General features: G+C 64.0%; 2 protein-coding genes across 6 annotated transcripts; both read left to right on the plus strand.

Moving 5' to 3' along the window:
• Positions 1-17: 17 nt before the first annotated feature.
• Positions 18-10788, plus strand: CC2D1A (coiled-coil and C2 domain containing 1A). Of its 5 annotated transcripts, none has more exons than XM_075025074.1 (30): positions 18-81; positions 696-773; positions 1336-1471; positions 1667-1779; positions 1920-1985; positions 2531-2668; positions 3701-3986; positions 4075-4199; positions 4397-4469; positions 4625-4714; positions 4821-4951; positions 5035-5107; positions 5263-5390; positions 5574-5712; positions 5813-5985; positions 6062-6184; positions 6675-6733; positions 6892-7008; positions 7097-7170; positions 7718-7776; positions 7851-7902; positions 8138-8237; positions 8308-8398; positions 8529-8660; positions 8784-8839; positions 9694-9760; positions 9889-10015; positions 10120-10196; positions 10302-10349; positions 10433-10788. In XM_075025074.1, exons 2-30 carry the CDS (start codon positions 720-722, stop codon positions 10451-10453), a joined length of 2928 nt encoding a protein of 975 aa, XP_074881175.1. In that variant the 5' UTR covers positions 18-81; positions 696-719; the 3' UTR covers positions 10454-10788. The 5 variants fall into 5 exon arrangements, 4 of the variants coding, with proteins under 4 accessions (XP_074881175.1, XP_074881173.1, XP_074881174.1 ...); XM_075025072.1 differs by having other exon boundaries at positions 64-127; XM_075025073.1 differs by having other exon boundaries at positions 64-127; positions 9697-9760.
• Positions 10789-11150: 362 nt separating this feature from the next.
• On the plus strand, positions 11151-15133 carry DCAF15 (DDB1 and CUL4 associated factor 15). Its single transcript, XM_075025080.1, has 13 exons — positions 11151-11428; positions 11822-11919; positions 12112-12247; positions 12377-12483; positions 12568-12707; positions 12834-13004; positions 13090-13668; positions 13771-13862; positions 13947-14075; positions 14156-14241; positions 14334-14438; positions 14672-14787; positions 14867-15133. Exons 1-13 carry the CDS (start codon positions 11291-11293, stop codon positions 14920-14922), a joined length of 1953 nt encoding a protein of 650 aa, XP_074881181.1. The 5' UTR covers positions 11151-11290; the 3' UTR covers positions 14923-15133.
• Positions 15134-15815: the final 682 nt, after the last annotated feature.

Consider the following 15815-nt stretch of genomic DNA (forward strand, 5'->3'; position numbering starts at 1 on the left):
AACGAGACGGCGACGGCGGCTTTTGCGACGGCGGCGCCGTAAAGCGCGGCGTGTTGTTGACAGCGGCGGGCGGAGTAGGAAGTGAGTGTGGATGGGACCGGGACCACGGAGGGGAGCGGGGAGCCGGGTGTGTGTGGGGGGTCATTTCTGACGGGGGGGGGGGCGGCCTGGGGGTTGGGAGGGCTGGGGCCTTGCGGGGTGCTGTGAGGGGAATGGGGCCTTGGGGGGGAATAGAGCCTTGGGGGGGTGGATAGGGCCTTTTGGGGGCCTTGTTGGGAGGGAATGGGTCCTTGCCGAGGGGGATAGGGCCTTGTGGGGGGCGAGGGGAGGCAATGGGGCCTTGTGAGGGCCTTGCGGGGGGGAATGGGGCCTTGTGGGGGTCTGTGTGTGGGAAATGGGGCCTTTTGGGGGGCTGTAACGTGTGGAGGAGGCTGTAGGGAAAGGTCTGCAGGGGTGGGGGGAGAATTCTCTGGAGGAAGGGTCAGGGCTCGGGGAGGGGGGGCAGTGCCCTGCGATGCTCAGGGTGGTGTGGTGGTGAGGGAGGGGGCTGTCAAGAAACTTCTGGAAAATAGGAACGGGGGGGGGGTCGCAGAAAGCTGAGGCCGAAGGGTGGTGGTGATGGGGGGGGCTTGGTCCGGGCTCTCTGAAGGGTGCTGGGGTCCCACACCCTAATGCAGCACTCCCCCCACCCCCAGCTTGGCCCGGGAAGAGACAGAGACATGAGCAAAGCCAGGAGGATGCCGCCGGGCCACGGTGCCGCCATCGCCAGGCAGGTACGGCCCACTTCCCCCCCTCCTCGCCCCAGTGTGCACCAAACCCTGGCACCCTCGGGACGCTGGGTGTGCCCCCCCCCACCCCGGCCCGCGTGGGAGGGAAAGGTCGACGCCATAAACAGCTCTTCGGCAGGCAGAGGGAAACCTGAGCCGTCGTGGGCAGGGCTGCCGGGCGCTTTCCTGCCGCACCTCCTGTGTGGGGACATCGGTCATGCAGGGCCATGTTTTGGTTAAACGGGTGCTAATGGCGATGCCGGCTGTTCCCGTTGCAGGGTTTCTGTCACTGAGCTGGGAGGATCTGCACTGTCTGTCGTCTTTATTTAAGTGTTTTAATTAGTTTAAATGCTTTTATTTGCTTCATTGCCTTGTGGATCACCGTGGCGAGGTCACTCGGGGCACTGTGGGCTCAATTCCGAACCATGGGGCACGCTGGATTCCACCCACAGAAGGTCCACATCGATCCCCTCCTTCCTTCTGCTGGATCCCAGGGGATCCCCTCGCACTAACGAGGCATTGTTAGCGTCGTGCCCTCAGGGCTGTCCCTCCCTCTCCCTCCCCGTAGATGGGTTTGCTGGTGGACCTCTCTCCGGAGGGGACAGCGAGGGATGACACCAGAGATGATGCCGCCGAGCTGGAGGCTGAGCTGCTGGCGCTGGTGGGAGGCCGAGCTGCGCCGGGAGAGAAGCCCAAGGGGAAAAGTGAGTGCTGCCGCTGCAGGGAGCTCATCTGCCGTCAACTTCTGGGATAATTAATAACACGGCACGTAGAAAGCCGCTCCTCTTGGGTTGTTTCTGCCTCCACCCCGGGCTGGACTCCCCTGCACGTGGGCTTAAATCATCAAGAAACAGGTACATAGCCCCAGAAAACCCTTCGTGCTGTTTCTGCTCCTCCAGCCCCTTTGCCGATGGAGGCAATTGAGAAGATGGCCGCCCTCTGCATGAAGGACACGGATGAGGAGGAGGAGGGGGATGACGAAGAAGAGCTGGAAGATGAAGACGATCTCATGGTGAGAAGGGGTTGAGCCCCTGGGGAAGCTCTGGTCTCTGCGCCTCTGTTGCTGGGGCTTCATGTCTTGGGATTGCCTTATCCTAAAAAAGGGCTTTTCTGCCCTGGATCGTTGCTGATGAAACTCCCGGTGCTTTGCAGGCCGAGCTGCAGGAGGTGCTGGGCGAAGGGGAAGGGAGCATGGATGCACCAGTGCCTCCCGCCAAGGTACGACGCGTCTTTTTGCTCCACTTCTGTTGTGTTGGCACCAGATCCGGCCCTTTTTAGCCTTTCGTGTTGTTTTGTTCGTTTCCCTGACGAGAAAATGTGACTCTGTCACGTGAACCTGCTCCCCAGAGAGGTAAAAAACTTTCCTGGCGGTCGGGGGAGAAGCCAGGTTCCCTCTGCCTTGTCCTCAGTAATGAGCAGCATTGGAAAATGCGAGCGTGGAGGCAGGATTTAGCAAATTTATTGGAATCTATGAGAAATAAGTCTCCGTCAATCCCCTTTTTAGCCGTTCTCAGGCAATCCCTGTTTATTAGCAGCTGTCGGGGTTCTGCTGCTGCTCCTTGGGGCTCTTCCTTGAGCCCGCAGAGGCTGTAAAATCACAGTGCGGATCAGGAAGGGTGACTGTGCCAGACCCGGCGTGAGCCAGAGCCAGGTGCCGAACCACCGGATCTGCTCTGAGCCCCCGATCTGAACGGATATCGGCGGTGGGGGTAGCCCAGGTCTCGCTGGGTCTATCCGAGTGTTTCTTCTTGGGGCGGCTGCAGGTTCCGGAGGCGCCTCCGGAGCCCAGCAACATTGAGTCCACGCTGGCGGAGCGGGCAGACATGTACCGGACGGCCATCGCCAACGCCAAGCAGGCCGGGGACAGCTCCAGGGTGCGGCGCTACGAGAGGGGCCTCAAGGTGAGCCAAAATCATGGGCCTGAGGGCTCATGGGACTCTGACACAAAGCCCTCAGTTTCCTTGAATCTTTAATCAAATGAAACCGTTTGATCTTGAATTCCCGGCTGAGCTCGGCTGGTGTTTCTGAACTCGGGGGTTTTGTGCTTCCGGCTGAGCTCTGGCCTCTCCCCGCAGCCGTGAGCCCATCCAGCTCCCCACAGGAATTACTCGGAGTTCTTGGAAAATCAGGTCGTCCTAATTTTGGTGCTTAATTGTAGGCGTTAACGTAAACCTGAGACACACGCGGGTGCAGCCGCCTGCGATATAATTATCTCTGAGACCACGTTAAGCACAGTGAGCTCCAGTTGAACATCTTACCCTGCTGCAGTGCTGGCTAAAACGACCTTGAGGTCCCGATTTCTCGTGGTTATTTAAAACCCTTTGAATAGTCTTAGGATTACTTTTTCTATTTTTTATTTTGAGCCCTGTTTTCCCCACCAGGCCATTTCCCCCCTTGGTTGAGCCCCTTCTGCCATGCTCAGGTCTTTCCTGCACCCTGTTTTGATGCAGAGCCCTCCCTGACCCCTGAAGCAGGATCGCGTGTTGCGTCTGGGCTGTGACTCGCAAGAGAGTGATGTCTTTCACTATTAAGAGCATTTTTTGGAGCCCGTGAGGCTCCCTGAGGAAACCTGGGGGTAGTGCTGCCTTGTCAGGAGCAGAGCTCGCCCTTCCCCTTGGATTTTGTCCACCAGCAGAGCGATGTGGTCAGAGCGAGGCAGCTGCCCTCTCGCATGGGCTGGGAGAGGAGGCAGCTGAAGAGGTTTGGGGTGGGGGGGCAATAAGGAGCTTGTAGAGTTGGGGGCTGGATTCCCAACCAGCGAGAAACCCCCAGCACACAGCCCACGTTTGGGTGCTGTTTTTAGGCAGACGTTGGGTTTTCCCACCTCCAGCGCCTTTGCTGCTGTCCCAGCAGGCTCTGAGGTTTGTCTTTTCACAGAGGCAGAGGAATACTGGAGTGACAGAGGGCTTTACTACTGTGCATGTTCCTTCCAGACATTGGAGAACATGCTGGCCTCCGTCAAGAAGGGAAAAAAGATCAATGAGGAGGAAATCCCCCCTCCAGTGGCGCTGGGGAAGGGTGCAAGCTCCCTGCAGCCCTCCCCGGCTTTCGCCCTGCCAGCCGCCCGCCCTGGCTCCCCGCAGCCACCTCCGCAGCCGCCTGCTGCCTCTGCCCCCAAGCCGCAGCCACCCCCCATTCTCCCAAAGCCTCAGTTCCTGCCCGTCAGCTCTCCAGAGGTGAAACCAGCTCCTCCCTTGCCGTCTTCCCACCCAGGCAAAGGTTTGGCTTGTTCTTCTGCTCCAGAGATGGCTGTACCCCGCTGCTGATGGGGAAACCGGCAACACTGCTCTTCTCTCTGCTTCCCCAGGCTCTGACCATGCCAGCGCTGAGGCACTGCTGCGGGGCCGGCAGCGGGAGTACAAGCTTGCTGCACTGCATGCCAAGCAGCGTGGAGACCTGGAGATGGCCACGAAGTACTACCGGGTCGCAAAGGTAAGGCTCTGTGTGGCTGGGCACACATCAGGCAGCCAGAGTGGCCTGAATTTCCCTTCCTGTTCAATACTGGTGCAAATCTCCCGCTTTTCCTGGCTTCTGTAGTAAAACAAGGGTCCGTCGGGCTGGCTGGGGCTGGCTGCAAAACTCTATACAGAAAAAGAGCAAGCTTTTCTCTTTTCCTGGTGATTTTTCAGAGCTTTGACTCCTTGCTCGAAGCGGCAGGGAATGGCCAGCCGGTGGAGCTGAGCAGTGTGCCGCCTCCTCCCGGTAAGACCCAAAACCTTGCCAGGGAGCAGCGGGGAGCGTTCGTACCCCCTTTTCGAAGGGTCGAGAAAGCCAGCATGGCTGTTCTGCTCATCCTGGCGGATGCAGCAATTACCTTGCTGCTCATTTGCGGGTGCCAATCGCTTCCTTCTCCACAGACCAGCTGCCAAAGGAGTTGTCGCCTGGCCAGACGCAGCCTGCCGCAGCAGTGCCTGTGCCAGAAGTTAAACCAGCATCTCCCGCAGCAGGTAGAAGCCCCAACAGCTAATTTCTAACCCCAAATTGCTCTCTAAGGAAAGGGAAGTTCAAAGAGAAAGGCAATTGAAGCTTTTCTCCGGCTCTCCCCCCAAACAGACGTTCCTCCTCCTCCCCGGGATGTGCTGGAGGCTCTGCAGCAGAGGATGGAGCGGTACAAGACGGCGGCGGCGCAGGCCAAGAGCAAGGGAGATGACCGGAAGGCCCGGATGCACGAGCGCATTGTCAAGGTGCGGCAGCCATGCGCTCTGCCAGCCGGCACGGTGCTGCTGGCCCCACCGTGGCCCTGCTCAGCCTCCGCTTTCCTTTCCAGCAATACCAGGACACCATCCGCGCGCACAAAGCTGGGAAAATGGTGGATTTCTCGGAGCTGCCCGTTCCGCCAGGTATTTTCCCTGTCCGTTTCATGGCGAGCTCTTCTCGGAGCTGTTTCCCAAAGCTGGTGTGCTGCGAGGAGGAAGATTTGGACCCCTCCAGCCCAGCGAGGTGGGGCAGCCTTTGGTACCACCCAGCCTTTCCCCTTTGCACCCCTCTTGGCCAGGCTTCCAGCCTATCCAGGGCATGGAGACGCCATCCGGAGACCAAAGCATCGCTGGAGTGCTGGAAACTGCCATGAAGCTGGCCAACCAGGAGGTCCACGAGGAGGATGATGGTGCTGAAAAGGCAAAGGTCGGGGTTTCTGGGGACTCGGGACCCCCTGTCTGACTCCCCCCCGCTGCCGCAGGAATCCAAAACAGAGAGCGGGGAGTGCTCTCGAGGGTACGCCCGGCCCTCCCACGCCTGAGGAGCGGATGTTTCGTGTTCTTCCTATTGCAGCCCCCTCTGACACCATCCCTTCTGTTCCCGGCACAGCCTGCTGCCAGCCCTGCTCCAGCGAGAGCCGCTACCGCCTCCCAGCCCAAGCAGCCACCGCCACCTCCCCAAACCTCCTCTGCGGGTCCCCCCAATTCTGCCGGAGTGGCCAAACCAGCCCCCAAAACCACCGCGAAAGGTACCGGCCTGAACCAACGCTCAGTCCTCGCTGAGTCTGACCATGCTGGAGGGATGACGGGACCGGGGTGAGGATGCTGAGCCCCCCTCTTCCCCTGTAGCCCAGCAGCAGCTGGCATTCCTGGAAGGCAGAAGGAAGCAGCTGATGCAGGCCGCCCTCCGTGCCAAGCAGAAGAATGACATCGAGGGGGCAAAGCTCTTCCTGCGCCAGGCCAAAGGGCTAGATCCCATGATCGAGGCCTCGCAGAACGGTTTGCCTGTCGATATAACCAAGGTCAGGGGTTTTTTTAGGTTTGTGGCTCTGGGCAGGCTCCTCGTGTCACAGATCTGACCCCTTCCCTCTGTTCCAGGTCCCCGAAGCCCCCATGAACAAGGAGGACTTTGTGCTCGTGCAGCGTCGGGGGGTGCACATCTCTCCCGAGGCAGCCAGCCAGTACCTGGAGCTGATGAAGCTGATCCGGCAGCAGCACGAGGTAGCGGAGCCCAGGGGACGGCCAAAAAATAGGGTTATTTTGGCCGCATGTGGGGAGAGATTGAGAACGAGGCAGGCAGGAGGCTATGTGGGGCTGCGTGAAGTGTGCAATGAAAGAGGGGAGACCTGGAGGGGGGGTCCTTCCTCACTGTAGATGAGGAAGGAAGGATAGTGAGGAGGAAGGAAATGAGCTGCTTCCCTCTCCAAGGGAAGGGTGCTTTAAATCTTGGCATAAATCGAGGCTGAGTTTGGACCGAAGCGGGGTTTTCTGCTGGAGAAGAAATCTCCAGGCTGGAGCAGGACACTCGGGAAAGGGGCAATGCCTCTGGGCTTGGAAAACCCAGCACCAACATGTCCGGGAAGCGCTGGGTCGGGTGGATCTGGCGTTGGGGCTGCCATGGCTGCCCAAAGAGCTCTGTTCCTCTGTGGCCACCCATGCCAGGAGGCCGGCGGGATGCAGAAACCTTCCTCTTCTCTCCTCTTCCTCCCAGATGTGCATGAATTACTCCAAGCAGTTCACTCACCTGGGGAACATTGCGGAGACGACCAAGTGAGTCTGCCGGCCAGTGCACGCGGCGTTTGTCTGCTGGGGTAGTGCAGGCAGGCAGAGAGGGCAGGATTGCCACGGGGGAGACACCTTCCTCACCACGAGAGCACGGTGGTGCCGAGGAAGATGAGGACATTGCTGTAAGCCGTTCTCCCCGCCAGGTTTGAGAAGCTGGCTGAGGACTGCAAGCAGAATATGGAGATCCTGAAGCAGGCCCACGCCCGGGGTTTCCCGCTGCCCAAGTACCATTATGAGCAACGAACCTTCAGCGTCATCAAGTAGGGGCTCGCTGGCCGAGCGCGACTTCCGCAGGCGAGGAAGGATGGGTGGGCGCTGATGGGATTCTTCTGCTCTCCCCGTCCACAGGATCTTTCCGGAGCTGAACAGCAATGACATGGTGCTGTCGATAGTGAAAGGGATCAACCTCCCGGCACCGCCAGGTGAGAGAAAACGGGGGGAGAGTGCAGGACGGCCGTGACTATGGAGACCTCCCCAGCTCGGGCTACACTGCTCGGCTTTAGGCACCAGCCCAAAGGGCTCGCGGCAGCTTGCAATGCCACCAGCACTGCCCAGCAGCTGTCAACCGGCGCCTGGCGGCTGGGGATCCTCGCCGTGGTGGGGAGGAGGGAGCGCTGGGGTTTGCTTGTTTCCCCCTTGCTGTGCCGGGTGCCTGCTGACAACTGTCTTTTTTCTTAATTATCTGCTGTTAAAATGCCCCGGGGGCAGCTGGGCCCCTTGCCAGCGCTCATTAACGTGCACTGCTTCCCTGGCTGTTCTCACCCGCGGGGAGCCGTGAGGACATGGTGATGGTCCTGCCAAAGCCCTGATATGCCAGGCAGGCTCCCCAAGGAGCAGCAGGCAGCTGCCTGTGCTGGCAGAGCTCAGGGACAGTGCAGGGGCCCAGGGAGGACCGTGAATCCTCTGCCGCGGCAACCTGTGAGTGGTCGGCACCGCCGGCATGGCGCTCACGCCGTGTTGGTCTTGCAGGTGTGGCTCCCAATGATCTGGATGCCTTCGTGCGCTTCGAGTTCCCCTACCCCAACGCGGTAAGTTGGCATCCCTCCACCGTGCTCCCCGGCCGAGCGGCTCAGCCCTCACCCTCCCACCTTTACCTTGGCAGGAGGAAGCTCAAAAAGACAAGACCAACGTCATCAAAAACACCGATTCTCCCGGTAAGTGCCTCATTCTGCCCTTCCTGAGAGGCGGGGAGGGGGCCGGTACCAAGGGAGCGACACGAAGGCTCCACGCCATCACTGCAGAGCGTGCCAAGGCTCCGGGTTGAGAATCGTTAGTGTGACAGGGTGGGGGTAATTAACGCGGCTCTGCTCCTGGCCCCCATCTCGCCGGGGCCTCGGCACTGCTCCTCCTGTTGATGCCGCGGTTTTGGTGCGGTGGTTCCCTTGGCAGAGTTCAAGGAGCAGTTCAAGCTGTACATGAACCGAGGGCACCGGGGGCTCCGGCGGGTCCTTCAGACCAAAGGCATCAAGTTTGAAGTGGCGCATAAAGGGTAAGAGACCGAGGTTTTCCCCCCTCTTCTGGCTGCCCTGAGCTGGTTTTACCCCTCTCCACTCTCCCAGGGGGCTGTTCAAGACGGACCGCGTCATCGGCACAGCCCAGCTCAAGCTGGAGGCACTGGAGACGGCGTGCGAGGTTCGGGAGATCATTGAGGTGAGGAGCACCAGGGCCCGTCATCCCCCCCACCGCCATCTCTTGGGGGTGGACACCAGCTCTCCAGTTTGTTAATGGGATTTCCATCCTCTCTCTGGTTTGTTAACGGTATTTCCCTTCTCTCTCCCAGCTGCTGGATGGCCGCCGGCCCACGGGGGGGAAACTGGAAGTGATTGTGCGGATCAGGGAGCCCCTGAGCTCCCAGCAGCTGGAGACGAGGACGGAGCGCTGGCTGGTCATCAACCCCAGCACCATGCCCCCGGTAAGTGCCGCGGCGGGCACTGGATGCTGCCCGCAGGCCCCAGTTGCCCTCGGGCTCCCCATCCATTAAATAAATGCTGTGGCCGGGGGGAAAACACCCTCTTAAACCCGTCTCTCCCTCCAGGTTGCCGTTCCCAAACCCAAACCGGCCGTCGCTCCCGCAAAGGAAGTGAACAACAGGCGAGTGCCAGGGGGCTCCCTGGCAAGTGCCACGGTGCGGCGGCACCGCCGGCAGGGCACGCCGGGGCGGCAGGGGCTCGGCACCCTCTTTCGGGGGCTGTTTGGGGGTTGACCGGAGCGGTTGGTGGGATCGAAATCATCCTCGGGGGGACCAGGCTGGGATGGGGACATGACGCCGGCACGGCAGGTGCCGTTCACCGTCTCTCCTCTCCGTTTTTCCTTCCCTTTCAGGACAGCCATCTGCTCGGTGCTGTAGCGAGGCCGGCCCTGCCTGCACCTCTTCTCCTCCTCTTCCTCCCCTTCTTCCTCCATGGGGCCTGCTTTTACCCAAAGGGGCGCAGGCCAGAGCCGCAGCCCAGGAAAACTCTGATTTCTGGACACCTTGTCCTGCTCCATCCCTTCCTCGGTGGCTGCTCCCACCCCCAATCCGGGGTTGTCCCAATCCGGGGGTCTCGATGCTCGCCGTTGCCGATGAGGCCAGTTTGGCAGCTGTGGAGCGGCACAGAGTGGGAATTTAAACCCCCCTCCCGGCCCCGTCCGGCTGCAGGAGGAGGAGGAGAAAAGGGCAGGCATCGCATGGAGGAGAGGAGCGAGGACCAAGGTGGGAGATGAGGAGCAAGGAGGGGAGGGCTGGGTCCCCATCCCCCCCCACTATGGCCAGTCGGCCCCCCCCTCCCCAGGACCCCCGTTCCTCTCCTTCCCAGCCAACGGGCCTGTGCTGGCAGATGTTGTCCTGAAAGGACGGGGCTGGGGGTACATCGTGGGCCGAGCCTGGGGGGCTGGGGGGGGGGGGGGCACCACCCCCTCCCCATCCTCCCCCCACCTCACCCGGGGCCATTTGCCCCTCCCCGCAGCAGGGCCGTGCCGGCGTTGCCCAGCCTCAACCTGCTGGCCTTCGACCAGGAGAAGCTGGAGAGGAAGGTGAGCACCGCCGATGCCATGCCCACAGCGTTTCGGGGGGGGCTCCCCTCACCGCTGCATCTCCCCCCCCCCCCATCATCACTACATGTGTATGTATGTTCCCCCCCCCGTGCTCCCTGTCCCCGCAGATGCTGGCGTACCGGCAGGCACAGCGGCCGGTCCCCCCCGAGCTGCGGGAGCAGTACCAGGACATCGCCCGGCGCAGCCAGCTCCTGCGGTCGCGCCTGCAGCATGGAGACCCCGTCTTCCGCAAAGGTGAGGTGTCTGCATAGTGTGTGTGTGTGGGGGGGGGGGGGCACGGGTGGGGGTGTCCATGCCCCCCTCCGACTTTATTTTCCCCCTTTTCCCCTCTTTTTAAGAGTACCTGGCCCAGCTGGAGCGATACCTGCAGCTCTACACTGAGACGGCGAGGCGCTTGGGCACCGAGGGCAACCGGGTGAGGCAGCCCCCAAAACCGCCATGGGGTACACCAGCACCCAAGGGTGCTATTGGGGGTGGGGGGCCCCACTCATCCCCCCCCCCGACGTCTCCTTCTCGGCAGGACGCGGCCAAGGAAGCGCTGTACAAGAGGAACCTGGTGGAGAGTGAGGTGAGGGGCAGGCCTGGGATGGGGGGTGTCTTTCTGGGGGTCCCCCCCTGCTCCCCCTCACCGCCCCCCCTCTTCTCTTCCAGCTCCAAAAGTTCCGCCGATGAGCTGCCCCCCCCACCCCGGGGCTGGGACCAAATGGGGGTGCAAGCGCTTTTGGGGAAGGGGGGGGGGCACACACGGGACAACCCCCCCCCCCAGGCGCTGCTGTGACAATCACAGGGATCAGAGCTGCTACGTGTGTCCCCCCCCGGTCCTTCCCTCTGGGGACACAATGACACTAACCCCCCCCCATCCACTCCCGGGGTCCCCGTCCGTCCCCCCCACACACCAAAAAGCACTTTGCCCCCCTCCTGCGGTGGCCGGGCGGGCAGGGACCCCTCTCCTACCCCCCTCCCCATCACCCCTCCAAGTGCCTGTCCCCAGGGGCCGGGCTGCGCAACGGGTTTATTTTGTGCTTTCACACACAAATCTATAAAGTTTTTAAGAAGAAAAAGCCGGGGTTCTGTGAATTCCCCCCCCCGCCGCGTCGGGGGGGGGGGGGGGCGCTAGGACCCCTCGGGCGCGGCCTGGGCCTGGTGCTGCCGCCCATTCCCGTTGTTATGGTAACGGCTGCCGCCAGGCCCCGCCCACTCCCCAGGGACCGCCCCCACCCCGCGGGTGCCTCTTCGCCATAGCAACCAGCTCCGGTGCGGAAGGGCGGGAGGGTGGCCCAATCACGGCGCGGGTGCTGCGGTCCTATTGGTCATAGCGCGTCGCCGGGGTGGGGTGCGTTGGGGATTGAAGGCGGCGACGGGCCAATGGAGAGGGAGGTGCCCGCCTCGAGCTGCCGGGTCCCCCAATGAGAGGCGCGGGCGGCGGAGGGGTGGCCAATGGGCGCGCGGCGTGGGCGGGCCGTCGGCGGCGGGCCGGGGCGCTCCGGAAGCTGAGGGGGCTGGGGGAAAATGGCGCCCAGCTCGAAATCGGAGCGGGGCGGCCCGGGGGGAAAGCGGGGCCCGGCGGGGGCGGCGGGCGGGTCCTCGGCCGGGTCGGGCCCGCGGGGCCGCCGCGAACACGTCGTGAGGCAGCTCGACCGCGTCAAGGTGAGCGGGGGGCGGCGGGGAACATGGCGGGGGGCGGCGGGGGGCCTGAGGGGAGGATGGGGCGGCTGAGGGGGCTCTGAGGGAGATGGCGGGCAGGGGGGTGTACGGCAGGGGACTGAGGAGGGGGGGACACTGCACCGGGTGTCGGGGGAGACAGGGCGGGGGTCCCTGGGGGGGGCGGTCGTGGTTGGGGGGGGTGCCCTGATTTGGGGGTCTGTGAGGGGTTTGGGGGACACAGGGACGGGCGAGGGGAGCCCGGGGGGGGGGTTGGAGAGGGGCGATGGTGGGAGGGGGGTGTTGGGGGGCTGGAGGTGGGTGTGGGGTGGGGAGGGTTGTGGGGGGTGGTGGCTGGAGGCCGGGGGGGTCCCCTGATGGCGCTACCCCGCCCCCCAGATCAGTGGGCAGCTCTCGCCCCGGCTCTTCCGCAAGCTGCCGCCGCGGGTCTGCGTCTCCCTGAAGAGCATCGTGGACGAGGACTTTCTGTGTGCGGGGTGAGGGTCCGGGGCGGGGCGGGGGGCACACGGGGCGGCCCCCCCATCTGTGGGGGGGGGGGGGGGTGCGCCAGGCTGAGGCTGCTGCGTGTGTCTCCCCCCCCATCGTGTCCCCCCCGCGTTGTCCCCCCACCATTGTCCCCCCACCATTGTCCCCCCACCATTGTCCCCCCACCATTGTCCCCCCACCAGGCACATCTTCCTCGGGTTCTCCAAGTGCGGCCGCTATGTCCTGTCCTACACCAGTAACAGCAGCGACGACGACTTCTCCTTCTACATCTACCATCTCTACTGGTGGGAGTTCAACGTCCACAGCAAGCTCAAACTGGTACCACACCCACCCGCCTCTGCCGGACAGACGGATGGACGGACAACCCCTCCCTCCCGGGAGCTTCCCCTGGCGTTTGGGGTCCACCCCCCAGCAGCCGCCCCCCTCCCACCGTGTCCCCTCCCGCAGGTGCGGCAGGTTCGGCTCTTCCAGGACGAGGAGATCTACAGCGACCTGTACCTGACGGTCTGCGAGTGGCCCAGCGACTCCTCCAAGGTCATCGTCTTCGGCTTCAAGTGAGCACGTGTGTCCCCCCACCTCGCCACCGTGTCTGCCCCCCCCAACGGGGGCTGCCTTCTCACCACTTCACCCCCCCCCAGCACCCGCTCTGCCAACGGCCTCCTCGTCAACATGATGATGATGAGCGACGAAAACCACCGCGACATTTACATCAGCGCTGTAGCCATGCCGCCCCCCCGACACTGCCCCGGCTGCCGGGACATGGCCCTCGCCCACCCCGGTGAGCCCCTGCCGTGCCATCGAACCTTTCCCTCCCACTCCCAAACCCATGCCACAGGGCCACCACTGGCCCGGCCCCCCGCCCCAACCCCACGCTGAGGTGTCGCTTCTCCCTGGCTGCCCGCAGGCGACCGGCAGGCGCACTGCCTGCGGCACGGCTTCATGCTGCACACCAAGTACCAGGTGGTGTACCCCTTCCCCACCTTCCAGCCCGCCTTCCAGCTCAAGAAGGACCAGGTCGTGTTGCTCAACACCAGCTACTCCCTGGTGGCCTGCGCTGTCGCCGTTCACGCTGCAGGTACGGCACCACCGGGACCCCCGCTGCGCCTCACCGGGACCCCCCCCCCCCCTCGCCGTAACCTCCCGGCTCCTTCCTCCCACAGGTGACAGCAGCTCTTGCCAAATCCTCTACGAGCGCCGGACCCCGCCGGCGCCCTGTCGCCGGGCAGGATGCGTCCCGCCGCGGCCGGAGGAGCCGGGGGAGCGGGAAGGGGCTGGGACGCCGGCGCAGCCCCTCGCTGGTCGGGCGGCGTTGGGGGACGGGCAGGGCCGGGCGGGTGCGGGGCTCTCCCCCGCCGTGGCCAAAGCCAAAGAGTTCGTGGCCGACATCTTCCGACGTGCCAAGGAGGCCACGGGGCCGGCGCTGGCCGGCGGCGAGGGCGAGGAGGAGGAAGAGGAGGACGAGGAGGAGGAAGGCGACGGCGGCACTGCTGCCACTGGCTTCGAGTGCCGCCCCCCGCCCGTCCCCGCCGCTGCCCCCCCCTGCTTGGGGCTGGCCGGCTCGGGGCGCTGCCGCCTGCACCCCGCTTCCCCCCGGGGGGACGGCAGCCCCCCGGGCGAGCCTCCCCCTGCCCCCGGCCCCCCCTGTGCCCCCGCCGCGCCCCCCCCTGAACCCGGCTACGTCAACTACACCAAACTGCGCTACGTGCTGGAGCCCGGCGAGCCCGCCGTGCCTGAGGAGGGTGAGCTGCTGGCAGGGCGACTTGGGGTCCCCTCGGGGGTGCCACCCCAGCCTTAGGGGTGCCCCCCCTCACCCTGTTTGCCCCCCCCCCCCCCCCCCCCAGAATACGAGGACGACAAGATCTCCCTGCCCTTTGTTGTCACTGATCTGCGCGGGCGCAGCCTGAAGCCACTGAAGGAGCGGGCGATGGCACAGGTGAGGGGGGGGGGCTTTGGGGTCACCCCCTCCATCAGTGCAGCGCCGCAGGGGGGTGACGGGTGCTTCCCCGCCCCCCCCCAGGGACAGTACCTGACAGTGGAGCAGCTGACGCTGGACTTCGAATACGTCATTAACGAGGTGATTCGTAACGATGCCGCCTGGTCCCGCCAGTTCTGCTCCTTCAGTGACTACGACATCGTCATCCTCGAGGTGGGGGCAGGGATGCGACAGGGCCCCCCCCGGGCCCCTCCAGCTCACCCTGACCCCCCCCACTTTGTCGCCCCCCCCAGGTGTGCCCCGAGACCAACCAGGTCGTCATCAACATCGGGCTGCTGCTCCTGGCCTTCCCCTCGCCCGATGAGGAGGGACAGCTTCGGTGAGAGGACAGGGGGGGCCACGAGCGATGCCCCCCACCCTAAAACACCGCCTCCCCCCCCCCCCCCCGAGCTGAGCCCCCTCCTCCTGCAGACCAAAGACCTACCACACCAGCCTGAAGGTCGCCTGGGACCTCAACACCGGCACCTTCGTCACCGTCAGCGTGGGGGACCTCACCGAGGTCAAGGGACAGACGAGGTGGGGGCGCGGCACGGCAGGGTGGGGGCAATTTGGGGGGCCGGGGGCTTGCAGGGCACGGGGGGGGTGGCAGTTTGGGGGGCTGGGGTAATTGGGGGGGGCTGGAGGACCTGTGGCCGGTGCCAGGCTTGGGGGTGTTGTGGCCACCCCAGAGAAATTTGGGGTGGGGGGGTCAGGGTGCTGGGATGGACACCTCCCCCCCCCCCCCCAAAAAAAAAACCTGCCCCCCCCAGCGGCAGCGTCTGGAGCTCGTACCGCAAGGGCTGCGTGGACACGGTGATGAAGTGGCTCGTCCCCGAGAGCAGCGGCCGCTACGTCAACAGGATGACGAACGAGGCACTGCACAAAGGTGGGGCCGGGGGGGGGTCCTGGGGGGTCCCTGGGGGGGGCAGTCCCCTCCCACCACTCACCCCCCCCTCTGCCCCCAGGCTGCTCCCTGAAGGTGCTGGCAGACAACGAGCGCTACACCTGGATTGTGCTGTAGGGCCCCCCAGGGCGGGGGGGGGTTGGTGTCCCATTCCCCCCCCCCCGTTTTGGGGTTGTTTGGGGTTTTTGTTTGTTTTTTGTTTTTTTTTTTTTCTCTCCTCTATCCGTTCAGTGTTTCAAGGGGGGAGGGAAGGCAGGGCACTCCCAAGGAGGCTGGAACCCCCCCTCCCCCCCAGCCCCTCTTCCTAATAAATATTCCCATTTCCACATCTCCAGTGCCTTCATTCACTGGGGTTTTGGGGTGAATCCTGGCGGTTTTGGTCCCCCCCCCCAGCGGCGCAGGGAGGGGCAGGGGGCAAAGACCACGGCGGATTTTATTCCTCTTAAGAAAGAACTACAAAAGGTAGAAAACAGCGTCTGCAGGGGAGGACGACACTGGGGGGGGGGGGGAGGGTGCAGGGGGGCCCCCGCCCCCCCCCAAAATAGAGGTTTTTCACATGGGCTCTCAATTGCGGCCACAAACACCAACCCCTCCCCCCGGGGGGGCCCCAGACACGCGGGGGGGGGCGCAGGGGGGTACAAAAGCACAGAATTGATCGAAAACTAGAATATCTAATACAGGGGGAGGGGGGGAGGGAGGGGGCTGAAGCTCAGGGGGGGGCCGGGGGGGCCCCTTCATGCGGGGGGGGTCCTGGCGTAAGGCAGCAGGGGTGGGGGGGTGTTTGGCACTGGGGGGGTGGGCGGGGGGGGCTGGGGGGGGGGGAGTTGCCCCCCAACATTGTTCCGGGGGGGGGGTGGCAGCATCCAGGATTCCCCTGGGGTCTCTGTGATCCCCCCCCCCAGCAGTCTCTGTGCTCCCCCCCCCCGGGGTGTTTTTTGCGCTCTCCCCCCCCCCAGCATTTACCCCCCCTCCCAAAGGGTCCCTAAGTTGCCCCCCCCTCGGGGAGGGGC

Source organism: Buteo buteo, chromosome 4 (genome assembly GCF_964188355.1).
Source record: "Buteo buteo chromosome 4, bButBut1.hap1.1, whole genome shotgun sequence".
NCBI lineage: Eukaryota > Metazoa > Chordata > Aves > Accipitriformes > Accipitridae > Buteo > Buteo buteo.

Excerpts from the sequence above, each read along its gene's own strand:
- CC2D1A (XM_075025072.1), top strand. The coding sequence starts at position 92 with ATGGGACCGGGACCACGGAGGGGAGCGGGGAGCCGG. Across the intron at positions 6,185-6,674 it reads TGATCCGGCAGCAGCACGAG|ATGTGCATGAATTACTCCAA; the intron begins GTAGCGGAGCCC and ends TCTTCCTCCCAG. Across the intron at positions 10,350-10,432 it reads GGAACCTGGTGGAGAGTGAG|CTCCAAAAGTTCCGCCGATG; the intron begins GTGAGGGGCAGG and ends CTTCTCTTCCAG.
- DCAF15 (XM_075025080.1), top strand. The coding sequence starts at position 11,291 with ATGGCGCCCAGCTCGAAATCGGAGCGGGGCGGCCCGGGGGGAAAGCGG. Across the intron at positions 11,429-11,821 it reads GGCAGCTCGACCGCGTCAAG|ATCAGTGGGCAGCTCTCGCC; the intron begins GTGAGCGGGGGG and ends CCCGCCCCCCAG. Across the intron at positions 13,669-13,770 it reads GCCCGCCGTGCCTGAGGAGG|AATACGAGGACGACAAGATC; the intron begins GTGAGCTGCTGG and ends CCCCCCCCCCAG.